General features: G+C 39.0%; 2 protein-coding genes across 8 annotated transcripts; one reads left to right on the top strand and one right to left on the bottom strand.

Annotated features, from left to right (window-relative positions):
* Window positions 1-585: 585 nt before the first annotated feature.
* Window positions 586-8,400, bottom strand: c8a (complement component 8, alpha polypeptide). Its single transcript, XM_026150088.1, has 11 exons — window positions 8,172-8,400; window positions 7,955-8,048; window positions 7,474-7,621; window positions 7,179-7,326; window positions 5,031-5,220; window positions 4,776-4,958; window positions 3,051-3,291; window positions 2,822-2,953; window positions 2,542-2,699; window positions 2,143-2,368; window positions 586-886 (listed from the first exon to the last, which is right to left on the bottom strand). The coding sequence occupies exons 1-11, from the start codon at window positions 8,279-8,281 to the stop codon at window positions 735-737; spliced, it is 1,782 nt and encodes a 593-aa protein (XP_026005873.1). The 5' UTR covers window positions 8,282-8,400; the 3' UTR covers window positions 586-734.
* Window positions 8,401-8,634: 234 nt separating this feature from the next.
* On the top strand, window positions 8,635-18,290 carry LOC113010854 (uncharacterized). Of its 7 annotated transcripts, none has more exons than XM_026150080.1 (19): window positions 8,635-8,965; window positions 10,107-11,016; window positions 11,140-11,331; window positions 11,949-12,432; window positions 12,512-12,627; window positions 12,721-12,746; window positions 12,827-12,888; window positions 13,008-13,052; window positions 13,138-13,267; window positions 14,235-14,394; window positions 14,546-14,669; window positions 14,761-14,792; window positions 14,985-15,048; window positions 15,151-15,185; window positions 15,442-15,505; window positions 16,674-16,781; window positions 16,865-16,911; window positions 17,686-17,719; window positions 17,883-18,290. In XM_026150080.1, the coding sequence occupies exons 1-19, from the start codon at window positions 8,957-8,959 to the stop codon at window positions 17,947-17,949; spliced, it is 2,709 nt and encodes a 902-aa protein (XP_026005865.1). In that variant the 5' UTR covers window positions 8,635-8,956; the 3' UTR covers window positions 17,950-18,290. The 7 variants fall into 7 exon arrangements, with proteins under 7 accessions (XP_026005865.1, XP_026005868.1, XP_026005864.1 ...); XM_026150079.1 differs by having other exon boundaries at window positions 8,730-8,965; window positions 15,148-15,185; XM_026150082.1 differs by having other exon boundaries at window positions 8,732-8,965; window positions 15,148-15,185; window positions 16,898-16,911.
* The last annotated feature ends 335 nt before the right edge of the window (window positions 18,291-18,625 follow it).

Below are 18,625 nucleotides of genomic sequence, written 5' to 3' on the forward strand. Positions count from 1 at the left end.
GGAAAATACGTGCAGAGATTTATTGAAACGTATGAAAGGATCATAATAAATACAGTATGTAAGGCAAAAACAGAGTTTGGACAGTCTTAACAACCATTTCTCATTGGTGAGGATCAAATGTCTTTCAGATACTTTTCATTTGCTGTAGATGGTCTTTTAGGCAAGTTACTTTTTCATTTTTCCTCCACTTGTTTAGTTTCCTCAAATTTTTTATTGACACACTGCACACTGTGGCAAGCTATGGCAATTTTTCAGCTAAAGACTCTTTGGGAATCAGCTTGTTGGTGCAAAAATACCATTTTATGCCTCTCAACTTGTGTTGTCTTTGATATTCTTCATCAAATTGAAAACTAATTAAACAAAAGAAAAGAGAACAAATTAATGTTTTTGTGACAGGCTGCCAGTAACAGTAGGGTGCCTAATTTATCATTTAAAATTTGTTCTTTCATCCTAAATTTTAATACCGTTTCATCCCTTGAGTTAGGTGTCTTTTTTTGCTTACATGACTCAGGTCAGTGTTAAGTGGCTCAGCAAACAATAAAGCCTTCCTGTGAAAATGGCCAGGTACAAAGACTGGACACAAAATCTGCATGAACATACATTTATTCGGAAAAATACAGAAATTCCAATTTTCTCTTTTATTTTTGAGCACTTTAATGTTTCCAAAGGAATACAAAAAATGCTCACTAAGTAGTTAACACATCTTCACTCAGCAATCTGAAAGAAACTTGTGTTTAACAGGGCCAAGTCTGAGAAGCAGAGCCCAAGCAGGTGGCTCCGCCATTCTGAGGTGGAGGATTATTACACACTCGTGTCCTGGTCTTCCTCCTCGATGTACAGGGTGACCAGGCCCCCCAGCAGGACCACGATCCATCTGCCTTGGTTTCTGTTGATAAAAATTAAAGGTGTTGATTATGAACTGTAGGGTGTAGATCCATTAACAGCTAAATTTTTGAGTTTCACTAACAACAGATTAGATGACTATTTGAATATGAATCAGTGGAGAACTATCACCGCAGTCGGTTCATTCTAGCTCAGCTATTATGTTGCTTTGGGCTACAAAAGGCAACAGTCTGCAGTAAAGAGGAGCCGCTCCCTTTTTTCCAAGGGGCCACTACAGCAGATGGAGCCACACATTTTGATTTGGCAAAGATCGCGTGCCTTATGCTCTTCCTGACACAACCCTGCCATCTAACTGGGCTTGATGACTGGCACTAAGCGCACATTACCTTGTGATCCTTCTGAGGCTGGGTTTGTGTTTGCTTCCCTTCTGGAACCAGGGAGCTTTTGGATTTTACGGTGAATGTGTTAACCACTACACCATGGAGCCACACAACAGTCACAGTACTGGGTCGTGTGACCCAGTGTTTAAGTTTTATTGTATTTTGTTATTCATTTGTGTTCTAGTTTCAGTTTAGTTTCTCAAATTAATTTCTACGATGTCCAGGTTGCTGTTCTAGTCCTTTGTTTGTGTTTGTTTCTCCTGCTAAACAGGTGAACATAGATTCAGGAGCAACAGGACTTAGTGCTACTAATTCTTTGATTTTATTTATTTTTTGCTGTGTTTTACTTGCATCTATTTGAAAGAGTGAGTGTAAACACAAAAAATTTATTTTATATGATGGAATATGCAGAAAATAGGTTTAAATGTTAAACAAATTCCTTCAAATCAAATAATGTTATATATAATTTAATTTTTGCTTGATGCAATGTGCATAAAGTTAAAAGATTAAAACTAATAAAACAAGGTTTTAAAAGAGACTTTTTCATTTGATTCAGTTTTATATGATGGATTATTCAGAAAATAGAATTGGGCTGAAAGGTCGGTTGCTTTATTCAGTTGTGTATCATGTTTTTAAAAAAGTAACTAGGCAATAAAGTAACTAATTACTTTTGAAAATAAGTAATCAGTAAAGTAACAGGATTACGTTCTCGACGAAGTAATCCGTAATTAGTAACTAATTACTATTTTCAAGTTACTTGACCAACACTGGTCATATACAAGTGAAGCTTGTCTGCTGAATGTTAAAAAATTACGACTACAATATTTGTCACAGTTGTATTTTTACTTGTTTCTAATGTCTTTTGAAATACTGTGTGTGATTTGAACATGTTCAGCTTGTTCCTGTTTCTTCTTCTCACCTCTTCGGTTGGTGTTTTCGCAGGCGTACCCCTGGTAGCCTGAACTACACATGCAATTACAAGACGTGCCTGAGAGGACAGGAATCCCATTGTTGCTGCAGGGGGCACAGCGGCACGGGTTAAACTGCTGCAGATACTCATCAATGGCTCGCTGCAAGTTGGCCAGTCTGTCACCTACGTGGTCAGCAGCTGTGCTGCTACGTACAAGCTCATGAATCGGCATGATCTAGTTTACAGGGCATGTGGGACAGAGACAGGATGAGAAGAAAGAGGAAAGTTCATTACAAGAAGATGTCAGCAGTGTGTTGAGAGAAATGACACTCAGATTTATAACATTTGTTGAAGAGCAAGATATATAATTCATCTTGATTCATACATAATTTAACTTTACTGAGTTACCTCATAATCAATGAGTGCTGGGTTATATTTAAGATAGAACCCCCACTTCCGGTACATGTCAGGGTTCCTGATGGCGTTCAGACCAGCGCTGCTGTCTGTGATTCCTCCGCTTACTTTTGTGACAACGTCCTCAATAATAGCTGAACTACCTCTTCTATCTGTGCATACAAAAACAAATCAAAAGAAACTATAACCCTGTTTTTGTAAGAAATGAAAAAAAGTTACAAATAAAGCAATTTAACTAGTTAATTTAGATAAAGACAGAATTTCCATTTTTCACCTTCATTGAAATGTCCGTCTTTGTTGCATAATTTCCCTGACAGCTTGGGCTCTATTGCTGCACTGCTGCCAACTGGAATACTCAAACCAAACGAGGCACCAAAGCATGAACCAGCTTCATCAGCGTTAATATCTGTAAACATTGGGGAAAACACAAAACAAGGGTTACTTTACATCGCATGTGATAATGTGGTAGGGTACTCTGATTACAAAATGGAAAACTGCAGTACTTAGGTTTTCCAGTTTTGTTTTGTTGACAATCATGACATGTTCCACGGTTCCACCCATAGTTCCCTCTGTGATATAGTGGGTGCCAAATGTGTTGAAGAAGCGAGAGTACATCCCAAAGTCGTATTCCTCTGGGAGCTCCATGAGTGAAACATAGAAATCTTCATGAAGCATCAGCTTATTAGTTCTCATCTTGAAGCGAGCGGTTTGCACTTCTGAATTAAGCCAAATGAAACCTAAATCCTGAGGGGGAAAAAACAATATAACAACTAGATTTTGCACTTTGAATGTGAAACAACAAATATACAAAGAAACAAAATGTGCCACCCTTCACTTCTTTATATTTTGTTTCTGTGGCAAAGGGGTCTGGGCCAGACTTGAACCCAAGGTGCTCCATTGAACCTTGTGGTTGAACATAAAATAGTGTTGTTGGTTTTTTTTTACTAATCAGGTGATTGCCAAAGTGCTTTTAGCTGATAACTTTTTCAGTTTGTCCTTAAAAAAAAAAAAACTAGAGGAAGAAGTCTACACAGATGAACGATGTCTGAAAGTTATCTTCCCAAGAAATAGAAAAATCCAGCAAAATAGGCGGAGCTGAAAGATGCGTCTTCACTAGATCCATTTGGATCTTGTTGAAATTGATGGAACTATGAACACAGACGAGTACTTTCATATTTTGAGCTACCACACAATACCATCTGGGAAGCATCTGATAGGTAACAGGTTCATTGTTCAGCATGACAATGATCCCAAACACACAGTCTTAATATAACATAACATAATAACATATGTGAATTCTGACCAGTCACAAGAGACAGTTTCACATTGACCTAAGTAACAATTTCATGGTTCAAAGAGTGCACCACTCCGTCTCTTTTTTTTCTTGCCTTGTCTCACCAATATGACAGAAACCATATGGATAAGATGACATTTCCTTAATTACACTTTGGATCTCACATTTAAATGAATGGAACGCTTACTTTGGTCTTCACAGATCACAGCCAAAAATAATAATGATAGCTTTTGAATTGTTTTCTTAATTTGTACATGCGTGTGCTTCTCTAATTATGAGGATCAGCCCAAACTACTTTGGTCCATTAAAAACCAGAATCCTGACAGCATGCCTGCCTCAACATTAACATCACTGAAGCAGTGTGGGATAATTTTGATCATTTTCCTTTGAACGTCCTTCCAGAAGCCTGGAACTATTCCTGAAAACTACTCAAAGACATCTTGCTTAGAGAGTTTAGACTATGTTAAAGAGCAAATGGTAGTCATACCAAATCTTGACTTTCAGACTGATTTGAATTGTATACATTTAATTGACATATTTACCATTTTAATCCCAAAATATAAAGAAGTGAAGAGGAGCTCAATAGTTCCACACAGTACTGTACAATCTTGCTGACACTATATTCTTGTTTGACCACTGAAGCTAATGCTAGGTAGAGTTCTTAGCTTAAGGTACCTGTTGAGCTAGCTAGCTCAAGCCAGTTGGATTGAATGTGACCTCTTATAAACAATCTAGTTAGCCATAGGTTAATTATTTGCTGGTAGCCTCAGTAGCTAGAAATACCATAAGCTATTTAACTCTAAATTACTTAATGCTAAATTAAAAACGAATTAGCAGTGATTTCAAATAATGAACATTAATATATTTTAACAACAATATCAACAGTAATTGTTTTCATTTAAAACATTTTAATATTCGGGTGAAAAGAATATACCTGGCTTTCAAACTGTGTTATGTTATTGAGAAATGTATTTTCACTGCTGCCACTCAGTCCCACTTCCACATGGGAGATTCCAAATGTGAAGCCACTTTTGGACGATGACACTGTTTTCCTTGCTTTCAGCAGGCTCAGCATGTCATCAAAATATTCAGAAGAGCCCTTTGATGATGCTTGGGCCTGTAACAGGTTAGATACGTTAAAATATTTTTGTAGAATAAAATAAAACGAAAAATCAGAACATTACAGTACCATAAAATGGTAAGTATGGTAGTTGTATGGTTTTCTGTAGTTTTTTTCATCTTCATTGTAGTGCAGGTTCTCGCAGAATGCATCATACGTGAATTTTCTCCATTCGCCATTATAGACATATTCACACTCTCCTCCAAAATATCTTGGGTCAAGTACATGATCCATTAATTCTCCACTTAAAACATTATAGCTACAAGAAAGAAGAACAGTGCAAATTAAGAAATTACATTCAGATACAGATTTATTCTTTTTCAAGACAAAGAAATAGTGTGATATAAATGCATATCAAAGGTTCAATTGGACCGGCATTTTGGAGCTAAAACTGTTTCTGGAGCAAAGTATTTTGTTTTGGGGGGGTCACAGGGGTGCCTGTCAGTAAGAGGGTCCTGGGTTAAAATTCAGGCAGATGTTTCTGTGTGGAGTTTGCATGTCACCCATGCCAGCGTAGGTTCTCTCTGGGTGCTCCAGCTTCCTCTCACAGTCCAGAGTAAGGGATAGGTTTATTGTCCACAAGTGGGAATATGAAAGGCTGTCTATCTCTCTATGTTATGTATACCTTGCTTTTCATCCTATGACTGCTAGGAGAAGCTCTAGTGCCCCTGTGACCCTGGAAAAATAGATGGTGGAGTGAAATAGTCACAGTTTTACAGCAAAGTAAAAAAATATGTCTTTTAACAATTCTCAACTACAGAAGCAAACTTTAAGAAGAGGTACTTAATTAACGTATTACATAAATATTGATCACCAATTACCAAGTGATCACCAATGGGTGTGAATATTATCAGGGTTGTGATGCACATTTATCCCAGAGGGAGAGGCAGGGTAAACCCTGGACCTTTTAGACAACACAGAGAGACCGGCAACCATTCGCGGTCACATTCACAGCTATGGGCAATTTAGAATCACCAATTAACCTAACCCCACTCCCTGCATGTCTTTGGACTGTGGGAGGAAGCTGGAGAACCTGGAGAGACACCCACGCAAATATAAGGAGAACATGCAAACTCCAATCAAACCCAGGACCTTCTAGCTGTGAGGCAAAAACGCCACCGTGCTGACATTGTTTGACAACTCCTTCATAAAAAAAAAAAGCAAAAAATGCTTTTATTGTGGCAGGGTCATTTTAATGCAGTTATTTTATTTATAAGGTCTTGAAACAGCTTTGCATTTTATTGTTCACACAAAATATATTATGACTTGAGGTGGCAAAACTGAGTTCTTTTTTAAAATACACACGCAAATAATCTGCTAACAATCTTTTTACTTGCTGTTATATTTTAGGTCCTATTTTATAGCAACTTCAAAAGGTGCAACTTTTACTTTGAAGGCAAAATGTCAGTTTCTGATATGCATCGCATGTGTTTTTTCTTTTTTCTTTAATTAGTTTACAGATAATTGAATAAGCTAATGGTTCAGTGAATGGTAATCCACATCTTTATCCAAAACAAAAAGGAAGGACAACTTTAGAGTGACCATTTTCCTCAAGCTACTGGTTGTGATTAAAAAATAAATAAATAAATAAATCTTAGTATAATACAGAAAATCTCTGTTTGCATGTTTGTTTCTTTGGCCACCAACTCGTCCTACACAATCAGGAGTTGAGCCACCAAACTTGGCGCACAGGTAAAAATTAGGCCCCTGAGGTTTTAATCAATAGCAGAAATTATGCTTCATCGTGTTGCCTAGCAACTACCCAGCAGCATGGGTAAAATGTTGCTGGGTAGTTTTTCACATTTATGCACCTAGAATATTTTGTAAAAACATGACATTATTTTTATTTTACCGCAATTTACCACATTTATATCCATAAAGGGTGAATTATAAATTGTACAGTGTCATGTTGCCTGGCAACCACCTAGCAATGAGCTAAAATTACCTATTTTTTTTACATTTATGCACCAAAAAAACCTTATAAATGCATTTTAATAATTTAAATCTTACGCCACAAGCAGGCCAAACAATACTGAAAGGTGGCTTTCACCAGGGTCACAGCAGTATGCCCGTTTCAAGGCATAACAATAGACAATATAAAAGATGGCTGTAGCCACTGAGATGCCACTGACTGCTAATGAAGTCACATATTGTACAACTTTCCATAGGTGATGTAAACTACATGTGCATGTGCATTCATCACAGCACATTATTCACCCTTGCGTGCCACGCTCCGCACCAGGGATCGGTATGAGGGTGGAACACTTGTCGTTTCTCTGGTTAACATTTTCACATCCATCCTCATCAGAAAAATCATCACAGTCTGGCTCTCCATTACATTGAAGCGAATGGCTGATGCAACGCCCTAGAAACAAAGTAAGTAAGGACGCACATTTATCAGAATTGACTTCCTGACACACAAATGCTTGCAGCATGCCATGCATGCTAGTGAAAAGACATAGAGAAATCACCTTCAGCATTTGTTGCCTGAATGGTCGTAGATGGTCCTTACCTGTTTCTTTGCAGGTGAAGCTCTCTTCGCAGTAATCTGGGACCAGACACGGCGTGGCTGATCTGGGACACATCTCCCTCCTCCAGAGTACATCAGTACACTCAGTCCCACCAAACTGTGAAGGTTTCTCTAAGTATCGGAAACTGAACTAAAACCAAGTTCAAAATGAGTTAAATTCTCTGAATTCATCCATTCATGCTCATAGTAGAAGAATCGTAAAATTAAAATTGTACAACATTTGATATTTATTGATGAGTTATAAAGTTATAAGAGAGCTTCCAGGAACATCGGGGACAGAGTACAGCCACGGCCCACTTTATTGACTCTCCTGATGTGATCTGAGTTACTTTGCAAAACAAACTGTGAAATGTCAGTGTTTGGAAGAAAGTTGCAGTAGCAAAGTATTGCACAAGCCAGCCATACCAAGCACTGTGAACAACATTAATCATATTTAAATGTTTAGTGAAAAAAGCATAATCACCTTTTTGTCTGTGCAGGAGTCACATGGTGTCCAAGATGACCAGCTCCCCAGTCTACAGTCGATAGGTGTCGGTTTGTTCACAGCTCTGGCCCTCCTGACCCACATAATTATTATTATTATCTTAGTTCCATTTGTAAATCCCATTGTGCATGAGATATGATAAATAAAAGCTATTAAGGTGTAAATGCAAGAAGTGGTGAGGTGAAAAATACTGTACCTGTTTTTAGCTGTTGTCCATGGCGTCCTGGATGCGTCAACAATTGTGTCAGAACTGACAAACAGATGCAGTGTGCATAAACCAAGGAGTAAACGAAGGAATGTCCCCATAGTGAAAATAAACAGCGATTCCTAAAGACTCAGAGCCACATCGCAAATCAGATATTGTGATCCTGAAGGGGTCCTGAGGGGACTCTTGACACTGTTGCCTTGATCAGCCACAGTAAATGATTGATCAAGAGTAAACACATGCGATTACAACAGTTAGGAAAGTTTTTCTCTGTCTTTTTTTAAAATCATCTATTGCAACCTTTTTCTATGACATACTTTACAAATGTGAAACTGAACCTTCACTGTGTGCAAAGTTGATATCCATTTATTTAAATTATGATATGTAATGAAATTTTCCGATACCTCACCGAATTTCATGAATCTTCTTGGAGAGGTGAGAGGTTGATATGGACAAAAGAAGATGCGTTAAAATTAAAAACTGTAAGTGGAAAATTAGTTATCGTTATCAAAATAAATCCCTATCCACGCACGTTGCGCCTTCGACGCTCCTGATTCGTTGATCGAGGAAACGTGAACGCGCACGTAGGTCGAGTGCAGCACGCAGGTGCGTCATTCAGCGGCTCTTTCAAATTGTTTGTTTTAGCCTTCACCGTGATTAACCAGAGCTGTTAGGTCGCTGTTTAAAAAAAATAAAGTAAACAGCGTCTCGGTATTAAAATTGAAACCGTCTTTCAAATGCTCGGTCCTTAACAGCGATGACAGACAGAAGCTACAATGGAAGAGGTAAAGTTACAAGGCTTTTATAGCAGGTTTAATTAGCTAAAGGGCAGTTAAATAGAAAGCTAATTTACTTGTATTGCTTTTCTGTCTGCTAATGTGCTTCTGCTGCTGCTTTACTCTTTCTAACACACGAGTATGGCTTACTTAACTGATAGAACGGGGAAAAAAATACTTTTGAAATAAAATCATCATTTTTACGACCAACCCAGTTAAATATATGAAAGTCGTTTCGGTGCTCACAGTGATAGCAGTTTTCCCTTTTGATCGCTTTTGAGAAACATGGATGTCTTAAATTTTCTACATCTATTATTGATTAAAACAATATATGAAGGCTTAATCTGTTCAGTAGCATCTTAATTAACCAACAAACACTTGGGTTTTAAATGACCAGCGACTTGTGGAAAAAAAAGCCTCGCAATTACCAAAAGGGTGTAGTTTTGTTTTTTCGGGGAAAAGAAAGAAAGCTTAAAGCAGAGACATTAAATTTAGGTGAGCGGATTACTACTTTAAACTCTGCAGTTAGAAAAATAGTTCTAAAGTACCAAAAAAAGGTACCTTCACGTGTCATTTGTATGATTGGTAGGTAAGGTAGGATTGGAAACTTAGAAAGTTTATTTTCATTCCTGTTTCTCAGCATATGCAAACATTACCTGTTGAATTATAGCAATTTTGTTGGACAGATGGAACGCAAATTATTTCTGTATCACTTTCAGGGGAGTAAATGAGGAAAAGACGTCTTTTGTAATTTTTGCAGGCTTATCTCTTTACCCCTTGAATGCCGAGCAGCAGCAACCCTTGAAGCTTTTTTTTTTTTTCTCTAAACTGAGCAGTTTCTGTCATATTTCGGGCCTGCTTATAGAAACAATGACTGGGTTTGTACCAGAGGTTAGTGAGGGTGGTCTCTGCCCATGTAGCTTTCCTTGGAAAACGACAAACTCTTCTAATGTTTGTCACACCACGTCTTTATAGATATATACTGAGGTGTCAGCGCTCGTCATTAAGGGTTCAGAGGAGGGCATCAAACCTTGTCTTTATGAGGGAAAAGAGTTAAAATGACCATATAACATCCCTTATACTTCTGTGCTTTCTTTTACTTACGTTTTTTTTATTTTATTTTTTTTATTTTATTTTATTTTTTATTTAGGAGGGACCAATCAACTTCAAAGCACTGAGGGCCAAATTTCAGGAAGAGGCTCTCCTGGCTCAATCCAAAACCAGCCGTCCAGCTGTTGCTGAAAAACCCAAACAGATTCTTCCACCTGGAGGTCACTGCACTGTGGTTAGCAGTATTAATACTCCTGCAGAAAACAAGACACCAGCGCTTCCTCGTGTCATTTTCAGAGATGCACTGCGACTGTCTGGAGGCAAGAGGCCGATTTCCTTTCCGCTGCAACCTCAGCGGACCTCCCTGTCATCTCAGCTTACTAATGGAGACGGCACAGCAAGGCATTCTCGATACATGCCGCTGGTGCTTCCTGTCCTGCCCGCAAAAGATCAGAAGACAGAAACACCATTCAGGAGAGAGTACAAACCCGAACCAGAGTTGGGGAAGGAAGCCTTGCCACAAACTAAAGTCAAGAAGAAGGCTTTGCTGCTTCCATTCAAATCAGTCAAAGCATCAAAGGTCAGTGCGGAAAGCGGAGATGAGCCCACATATGGTGATTTGACCACCAGACCGTGTAGCGCTCCTGGTGAGTTGCCATCAGTGGAAAAACAAACCACAGAGGATGGGGCTTCACTCCAAAGTGACCAATCAAACAGTGAATACCCCCTCTCCAGTCCAGATGTCCCAGTCACCCCTCCTTCAGCAGAGACCACAGTCGATTCTGACAATAAAATTATGAGCACTTTGGAGAGGGCCAAGAAGAAATTCTCACGCCGAAACATGTTGATCTCTTCCAAACCCAAGAGCTTGCATTCCCCTGACAACACAGGCAAGGAGTTTACTCCACCACCGAGGACCGCTGATCTGCCCACCCCCCCACCAGTGTGTCTTTCACATCTGGCTTGTATCTCAGCCCGGCCTTTCTTCAAAACCAACAACGCTTTATGCAGTAAGCTATATGCAGAGTGACAAATGTCAAAATCTGCAGTTTCATCATGTGTGTTAATGTTATAACATAAATTTTTATATACATTGCTAATACTCTTCATATTTAATGCTTTTCCCCCTCAAGAATCGGCACTGGATAAGCAGCTTGGCAGAGAGAAATCTGAAAATATGCCAGTGAAGACTGTTGAACTTCATCCACCATGTGTCCCACTAAAGAAGCCTCTGCCTGATCTGAGAACACTGGGGCCAGTGCCAGCAAAGCCCCTCAGACCTCCATTAGTAGATCTCAGCTATTACCATGCGCCTCTGTTTACTGGTATGAGAGTCTCACGAAGTCTACAGACATGGCCACTGGGAGCAATAGCAGAGAATAGATTTGCGTTAAAAACCTATTAGAAAATGTCAGCGAAGGTTAGCTGATGCGTTTTAGCAAATTCTGTCCTCTCTTGCTGTCACATAGACAGTTTACCTGCATCTCAAACTGCGCATTAGGTGTCAGAATAATCTGACAAATTACTTGGGCTGCGATCAGTCATATTAGAAAACATAGTTGACAACAAAAGGTTTCTTGATCTTAAGAAAAACCTGATTAATGTTGGAAAAATAGGAAAATGTAGGTTTTATTTTATTTTAGGTTTTAACATCAGCTGCTGTCTATATAGCGTCAGTTAGAATGATTATTTATTAGCAGTACTCCTAATAACATCTCAGGTTAAACAGATGCATGTTGGAAAAGGCTATCAGTCTGTTTATAGAGATTAATGTTTCATTTCTTCTTCTTTTTCCTCTTTTTGCATCTTCAGTTCTGTGGCCACAGTTCATGTGCTTAGTCATCAGTGACTTAGCATTATCCTCTCTGCAGTTCATATTATTCCTCTTTTTGTGGTGAGGCCTAACATCTGTTCAAATACTGCTTTTACTTTCTTATTATAGTGGTGTCACCAAACGTTAGCCAAGCAGAGTCTGAGCACCCACCCGTCTCCAACCCTCTGCTGGATGCCCCAGAGTTTCCAGACTTTGAAAATACAGAGATGGAAACAGCAGAAAGTGGAGGTGTTGATGTTGCTGCACTAGAACTGGAGGCCTTAGACTTAGTCGGCGCTAACCCTCACACAGCTGTCGACGCTGAGCATCCACAAGCTGACTTGTCAGCGCACGATCCTGTGGGGCCTCGTGTGAGCTCCATCATCCAAGATCTGAACCTTGGAAGTGAAAACATAATACCCCTTGATCCAGCCAGCTTCTCTGAACCAATAAACTTGTTGGAGTTCCCAGAGCCTGCTATACCACAGCAGAGGTCCCAGAGCAAAGAGGTGCTTGTCGATTCTTTTCCTAAATCTCCGTCTGATGAAACTGATGTGGGAGTTGCTGAGTGTCAGTCTTTCCCAGAGGAAAGAGAGCTCAGTAGCCACTCATGGTAAGTTTTATAGTAACTGGAATCAGTTTTTTTTTCCTTCTTCATATAACAGTGTGCTGTTTATACTTTCCCCTTACAGTGGACATCAACAGGACAGTTACTATGAAACGTATACTAACATATATGAAGATGTTGAGAATATGAACAAATTCACTTTGAGCCAAAACTCCACCAAAAGAAAAGGCGGACTGAAGAGTAAGTACTTCACACACATTTTATTCTTAAAATAAAACCATTTGCAGATATTTGTTCTCATTTATAATCACTGTTTGCTTTTGCTTTTTACAGATCCATACGTGGACCACCAGCCAAAGGTAACTCATTTTTAAATCGGAGTATATAATCATCTTAGCAACTTTAAAAAGTGTATTTTACTGTGTATTTTTGTATCTAGTGTTGTCTTTTTTGGGTTTTTTCTCAAAAGGAGTCATGTGTTAAAAGGCAAAAGAATCCATGGTATGCTTTTTCTTTTTTCCCATCTTTCATTCCCTCCTTCCCTTCTCGTAAACATAATACCTTTGTTCTGTTATTGACACTGTGACATCCATTCCCTTCCTATGGTTATCAAACTGCAGGGTTTGTGTATCGGGTGAACATTTGGCACATAATCATATGCACAGGTATGTCAAACATGTAAATCTTTTTACTTAACATGTGATTTAAAAAAACAAGCTACTCAAATCCCTTTTTTCACATTTTTCTTAGCATGATGAACACTCCCAACCCCGCCGACCATAAAGAACAGAAGAAGCGGGAGAAACAACGATTGGAAAAGGAAAAAAAGGAGCAAAAAGAGAGGGAGAAGAAGGAAAATGAAATGAAAAAGAAGTTCAAAGTAAGGGGGTGATTTGTTTTGAGATGATGACTTTTGATTTTAGTTTCCTTTGGTTACTGTTTATTCAGCTTTTCTAAGTCACAGTTGGGAAATGTTACTTCCTGAATTTTTAGGGTTTTTTTTTTTTTAATAAAACTTCAAACATAGAATCAGTGCAGCATCTCTTCAGAGATGTAAAACATTTTTGTGCTTTACTTTTTTTGCTGCTTAGGTATTTGTAAGACAGTGCAGCTCATTGCTAAGATGTGACTCCTATAATGTATAACAGATGGATGTGGCTTTAGGGTCTGAAAAAGTACCATATACCTTTCTTTCTAATAGCCAGCAGAGGGTGACACCTGTGTTTTCTGGAAATAAAAATAAAAAATCCTTTCATGTATAACCTCAGTAAATGTGTTCCTGATGTGATCAATTTCACTAACTAGAAGTCTAATTTCAAGTCTTTATGAATACAACAAAACAAATATTTGTTTTCAGTTTGCCAGCCTGTGAGTGTGTGACATCCAAGGACAGCTTCTGAAAATGAAACCAATGCAGAAAGTGTTAAAAACTCCAGTACCTGTAGGAATCCCCATAGTCTCGTGTTAAAATGTCCAACTTTACAGCATTAAAAAGCTTGTTTACAACCTGGTAGAAAAAACAGTTTTCACTGCTGTGGATAGTTCACTTGCTCATAACAACTCTGAGTGGCTAAGTCGATTTTACAGGTGTTCAGACACCGACAGCTGAAGCCGATGAGTAAGTGCTTTGTAATCTTAGCAATAGTGTGTGTGTGTGTGTGTGTTGCAGCCGCAGGGTTTATGAATGCAGCTTGCTCTCCAAGCTTGCAAACATTAGCAGATTAATTGGCACTCCAGCCTCCGTCCACCCAAAAAGAAAAAAGACAGGGCAGTGGTCAAAATGTTAATATTGAACCTTAAAACTCTAACATCATTGTTTACATACAGTCTTTTACGTGACCTCGTAGGTGACGGGGGACGAAGAGCCGATGTACCATGCCAAGGTGATGGTGGCCAGTAAAGTCCGCAAGAATGATCTGCCTGTGAAGAGCGGGGACACGGTCAGCATTATCCGCACCACCAACTGCCCCAAAGGCAAATGGTTGGCCCGAGACGCCAACAACAAGTGTGAGTTCACTTTTGTGTTATTTGTAAGTGTGAAATAAGAATGGCTTAATAGCATCTGGACTTTAAAAACATAGCATGGATACAACAGATGTTGATACAACAGGAGTGTTTCCACATTTGGTGTCATTACTTTGCTGCTCTCTCCTTGCAGATGGTTATATTTCAGTGATGAATGTGGAGCTAAATATCAAGGAGATGCTGGAACTCGGCAAGAAGGCTCAAGCAGCAGGGCGAGGAGGCAACGTGGAGGGAGATAACATAAGTATTGGAAGCAGGTACTGGGTAGCACACTGATCAAATTTTTAGTTTCTCAATTAAAAACAAAACAAAACAGTGCCATGATTCACTTTTTTCTTTGTTTTTCAGATCCTCAAACCAGCCTTTTCTAACAAGCAGTTGTAAGTTTCAGGAGGCTCTGTATGACTGAGTGCTGCTGCACTGAGGCTGGATCCCAGCCAGCATCACTTAACTGCTGTCATCTGCTTTACGGCCGGGTGTTATTTTATGATACTGATGGAATTCATGGGCTTTCATTAGCATGCTTGTCAGGCTTCATTGTTTGTTTTATTCCTTTTTCCTTCTTCACACAGTCACAGATGACAGCGAGGAGTGGGCCTATGAAGATGAGACCCTCTCACCATTCAGTGAGAGCCAGTAAGATGTTTGGCATTTATTCAAAGCAGCTTTTTGATCAGTGTCACTTCTAAAAATGACAAATGAACATTAAATATTCTTTCTCTTCAATTTGGGTAGCAGCTTTTCTCAGCAGACGGCTTCAGTGCCCGAGATGTGTGAGTACATTTTTATGTCCCGTCTTTTTGAAGTTGAAATGGGCCAACAGAAGATGCCTACCCACACCCCCACCCTCTCCTGTTTAAAGGGAACTCTGGTTGTTTTATGCAATGGCAGACTGCAGCAGGGCTTTGATGTGCACTTTTACCATATGTTTTTCTTACTTCCTTCCTCTTCAGTCTGCATTTTAACTAACCCCGTTTCTGTCTCGCCCTTCCGCTTACACCTCTGCCCTTCATTTGTTCACTTTGTCAGCATGTGTTCATGCTGGTGCCCAGAACACACCGAATGACGCCAACTTGGATGACCTGCACTCGCAGTAAGTCTCAAACACGGATGTCAGAGCAGACGCATTATTTCCCTTTCAAACCCTTCATAAACATTACTGCACTGCTTCTTAGCAAGGGTATATATACTGTGTTGTGGACTAATTTATGATCACTTACTGTGTTAATGAGCAGGTAAATATTAAAGGTGGAAGAGGAGCAAAAACAATATTGGGACACATTTTACAAGGTCCTTGAAGCTGTAGCGATACAGGGAGTGTTTCTAGAGACCTCCACTGATTACAGGAGCGACTAAAGACTATCATTGCCACACTGGATGATAAACTTAAAAATCTTAGCTGATTAACAGTCTGCCCGAGAAAGGCGAATCACCAAACCGAGAAACCGGCTAACTGCTGGGTTCTCTTTTTGTTAACCTGTTACTTGTGTATGATTTTTCTTGATTGGCATCATTTTCTTTTACAAAATGATTAAAAACTCCAATTATAATCATCTGTGAGGTATTCCAGTTTATTCTTTTGTGCGAGCAACTGTATAAATCTAAAAGCTATTCAATTTGTAATCACATCCGACAAAGGGAGGGCGCCAGCTGGTAAAATATTGGCCAATTTACTTGAAATTTAAGCGAAACAATTAATCAGAAGAGAGAAAAGCTGCTGATTGTCTAAGTGAGCAAAGCTTGAAGTCCAAAATATTGGGATATTTTAAATCCTAAGTGGCAGAAATGGTTAAATAACCAACGCTTGCTGTTTTATTTAACCTACTTATCAACATCTTACTAATACACAAAGGATCGCCACTATTAATTTTTGTTTGTTTTTTGTTTTTTTTAAACTGTGGATTTGTAACATAAGTTTTCTTCTTTTTTATGGAACACTGAGTTTAGGTTAAGCCTAAAACTAAATTACAAAAATTGACTTTGATAGCATTGCCTTGAAGGCTTTTACCTTAGCTGAAGGAAGCTTTTTGAGCCTTTTATAACCAGGCTTTTACTTTGAAACCTCAGGCCAATACAAATTTGATAAAACGTTTTGTCTTCTGTTCCAGGAAGTACAAAAAGTAGCCTTTAATAAAAAGCTCTGCTTCAGGGAGGTGTTGTGTTGGGTTCTACTCACCCTGCACAGTCTTGTTTCCGTGGAAGAATTTGGAAGCTGGACAAAATAAAACAACTAATTTTGCAACATTACTTCTGCTCTTCAGAATTAAGCATGAAGCCCTGCAGAAGTTGGCAGTCTTCTTTCACCACACCAAAGATGAACTTGGTGATGTCCATGATGATGATGATGATGATGGAGCAAAGTTTACAAGGTTTTATTTTTGTAACCTTTAACCTCAGACACTATTTATGCAAACTTGTCATGTTTCTAGCTGCTTGTCTTTATATTCAACAGCACTGTTCTTTCCTCTTCTTGTGTCCTGTTTAGCCATGAACCTCAGAGTAAGTGGTGTGTTGTTTTTGTTTTTCCCCTCCCATTCTCTGCCATGGCTCCACTGTTGTCACCACATGTCGCCCTCACTGATAATATGCATATGCATCTGGTACACTAGCTGCACAGGGGCTCAGAGGAAAGCACTCCAAGGGATCATTAACACCGCCCAAAAGATCACTGGCTGCCCTCTCCCCACACTGGAAGTTCTACACAACGCCCACTGTTTTAAAAAGGCCCAAAACATCATAAAAGACACCTCACATCCTGGCCACTCCCTGTTCGAACTGTTGCCCTCAGGCAGACGGTACAGGGCAATCAGAGCAAGGACTAATAGACTCAAACACAGCTGTTATCCAACTGCAATAACACATCTGAATACTACAAAAAAATGTCCATCACGCCACTCTTGTGTTAATCTATGCACGGTCTGAAGCATGTGTGTGGGAATGTATGTGAATGTTTTACTGTTATATCTTATTAGTATTTTAAGTATTCTATCTATTTTATTTATTGAATTTTATTGTTTTATTTATATTTTGATATTGCTAGGGATGATGCAATGATCGGGGACCATTCTTAATTTCGTTGTTCTCATGACAATGACAATAAAGTTTCTGATTCTAATGGTGAAGCTAAACACGGGAGACTTTTTCCCTAATGGAAAATAACTTGAGAAACCTTTATCTGCTTTAAATGACCTGGAGTCATGCTGCTGTTAGTTATTTTGCGTTGCTGGTTGTTCAAAGCTGATGTGACACTTGTATCTGTTCGTCTTTATCTAGACTTCTTGAGTGCGGTTGAGGAGCCTCCATATCCGTAAGTGTCTCCTGTTTCCTTCTGATCAGAAAGCCTAACTTTGTTATTATGACAAACATTAAACTGAGTACCCATAGAAGCATGTACTGTAATACTTAGAAAAAAACATCTTACCTAACCCTTTCTCATAAACTGTTGTAATGCCCTGTGTTCTTCTTGACAGTGAACAAGAAGTTGACTTCACAGAGCTGGAACTTCTTCCTCCCCCACCGCTATATGCTGACACCTAATTATCACTTTATGGAGATTGATGTTATGACTTTGACCCTCTGCTGTGAAGAAAAAAACCCTCATGAATACTAATTGAACTGTGATATCACCTACTTTTTGCGAATAGTAGTCGTTTGTTTTTGTTTTTTTTGTTTGTTTTCATTACTCTGGAAGTCACTGAAAATGAGTAATGGTGCACATATTAAACAGTTACACTTTGTCTAAATACCAGTAACAGTAGTTAAGTGTTCACTTGTGGTTGCTTAGTTATGACTGTTTCCAGAAATGTTGTTTACATTTCTTTCTTTCTTTTTTTTTTGCTGTTGTTTCAGTGTAACATCTAATAAATAGTTGACATCGAGTTATGCCTTTATGACACCGTTTGGTTTTCCTATCCTGTTTGTGTACAGTCTTTTCTTATGACTGAGTTTGAGGCAGTGGTGGGGGAACTCCAGGCCTCAATGGCCGGTGTCCTGCAGCTTTTAGATGTGTCCTTGATCCAACACAGCTGATTCAAATTGCTAAATTACCTCAACATGTTTTGAAGTTCTCCAGAGGCCTGGTAAAAAACACATCATTTGATTCAGGTGTGTTGACCCAGGGTGCAATCTAAAATCTAAAATATGCAGGACACTGTCACATGAGACCTGGAGCCCCCCCCCCTCTGTTAAAGCATCCCAGTACTGAGGCTGTGCT

The sequence above is a fragment of the Astatotilapia calliptera genome, chromosome 18 (genome assembly GCF_900246225.1).
Source record: "Astatotilapia calliptera chromosome 18, fAstCal1.2, whole genome shotgun sequence".
NCBI lineage: Eukaryota > Metazoa > Chordata > Actinopteri > Cichliformes > Cichlidae > Astatotilapia > Astatotilapia calliptera.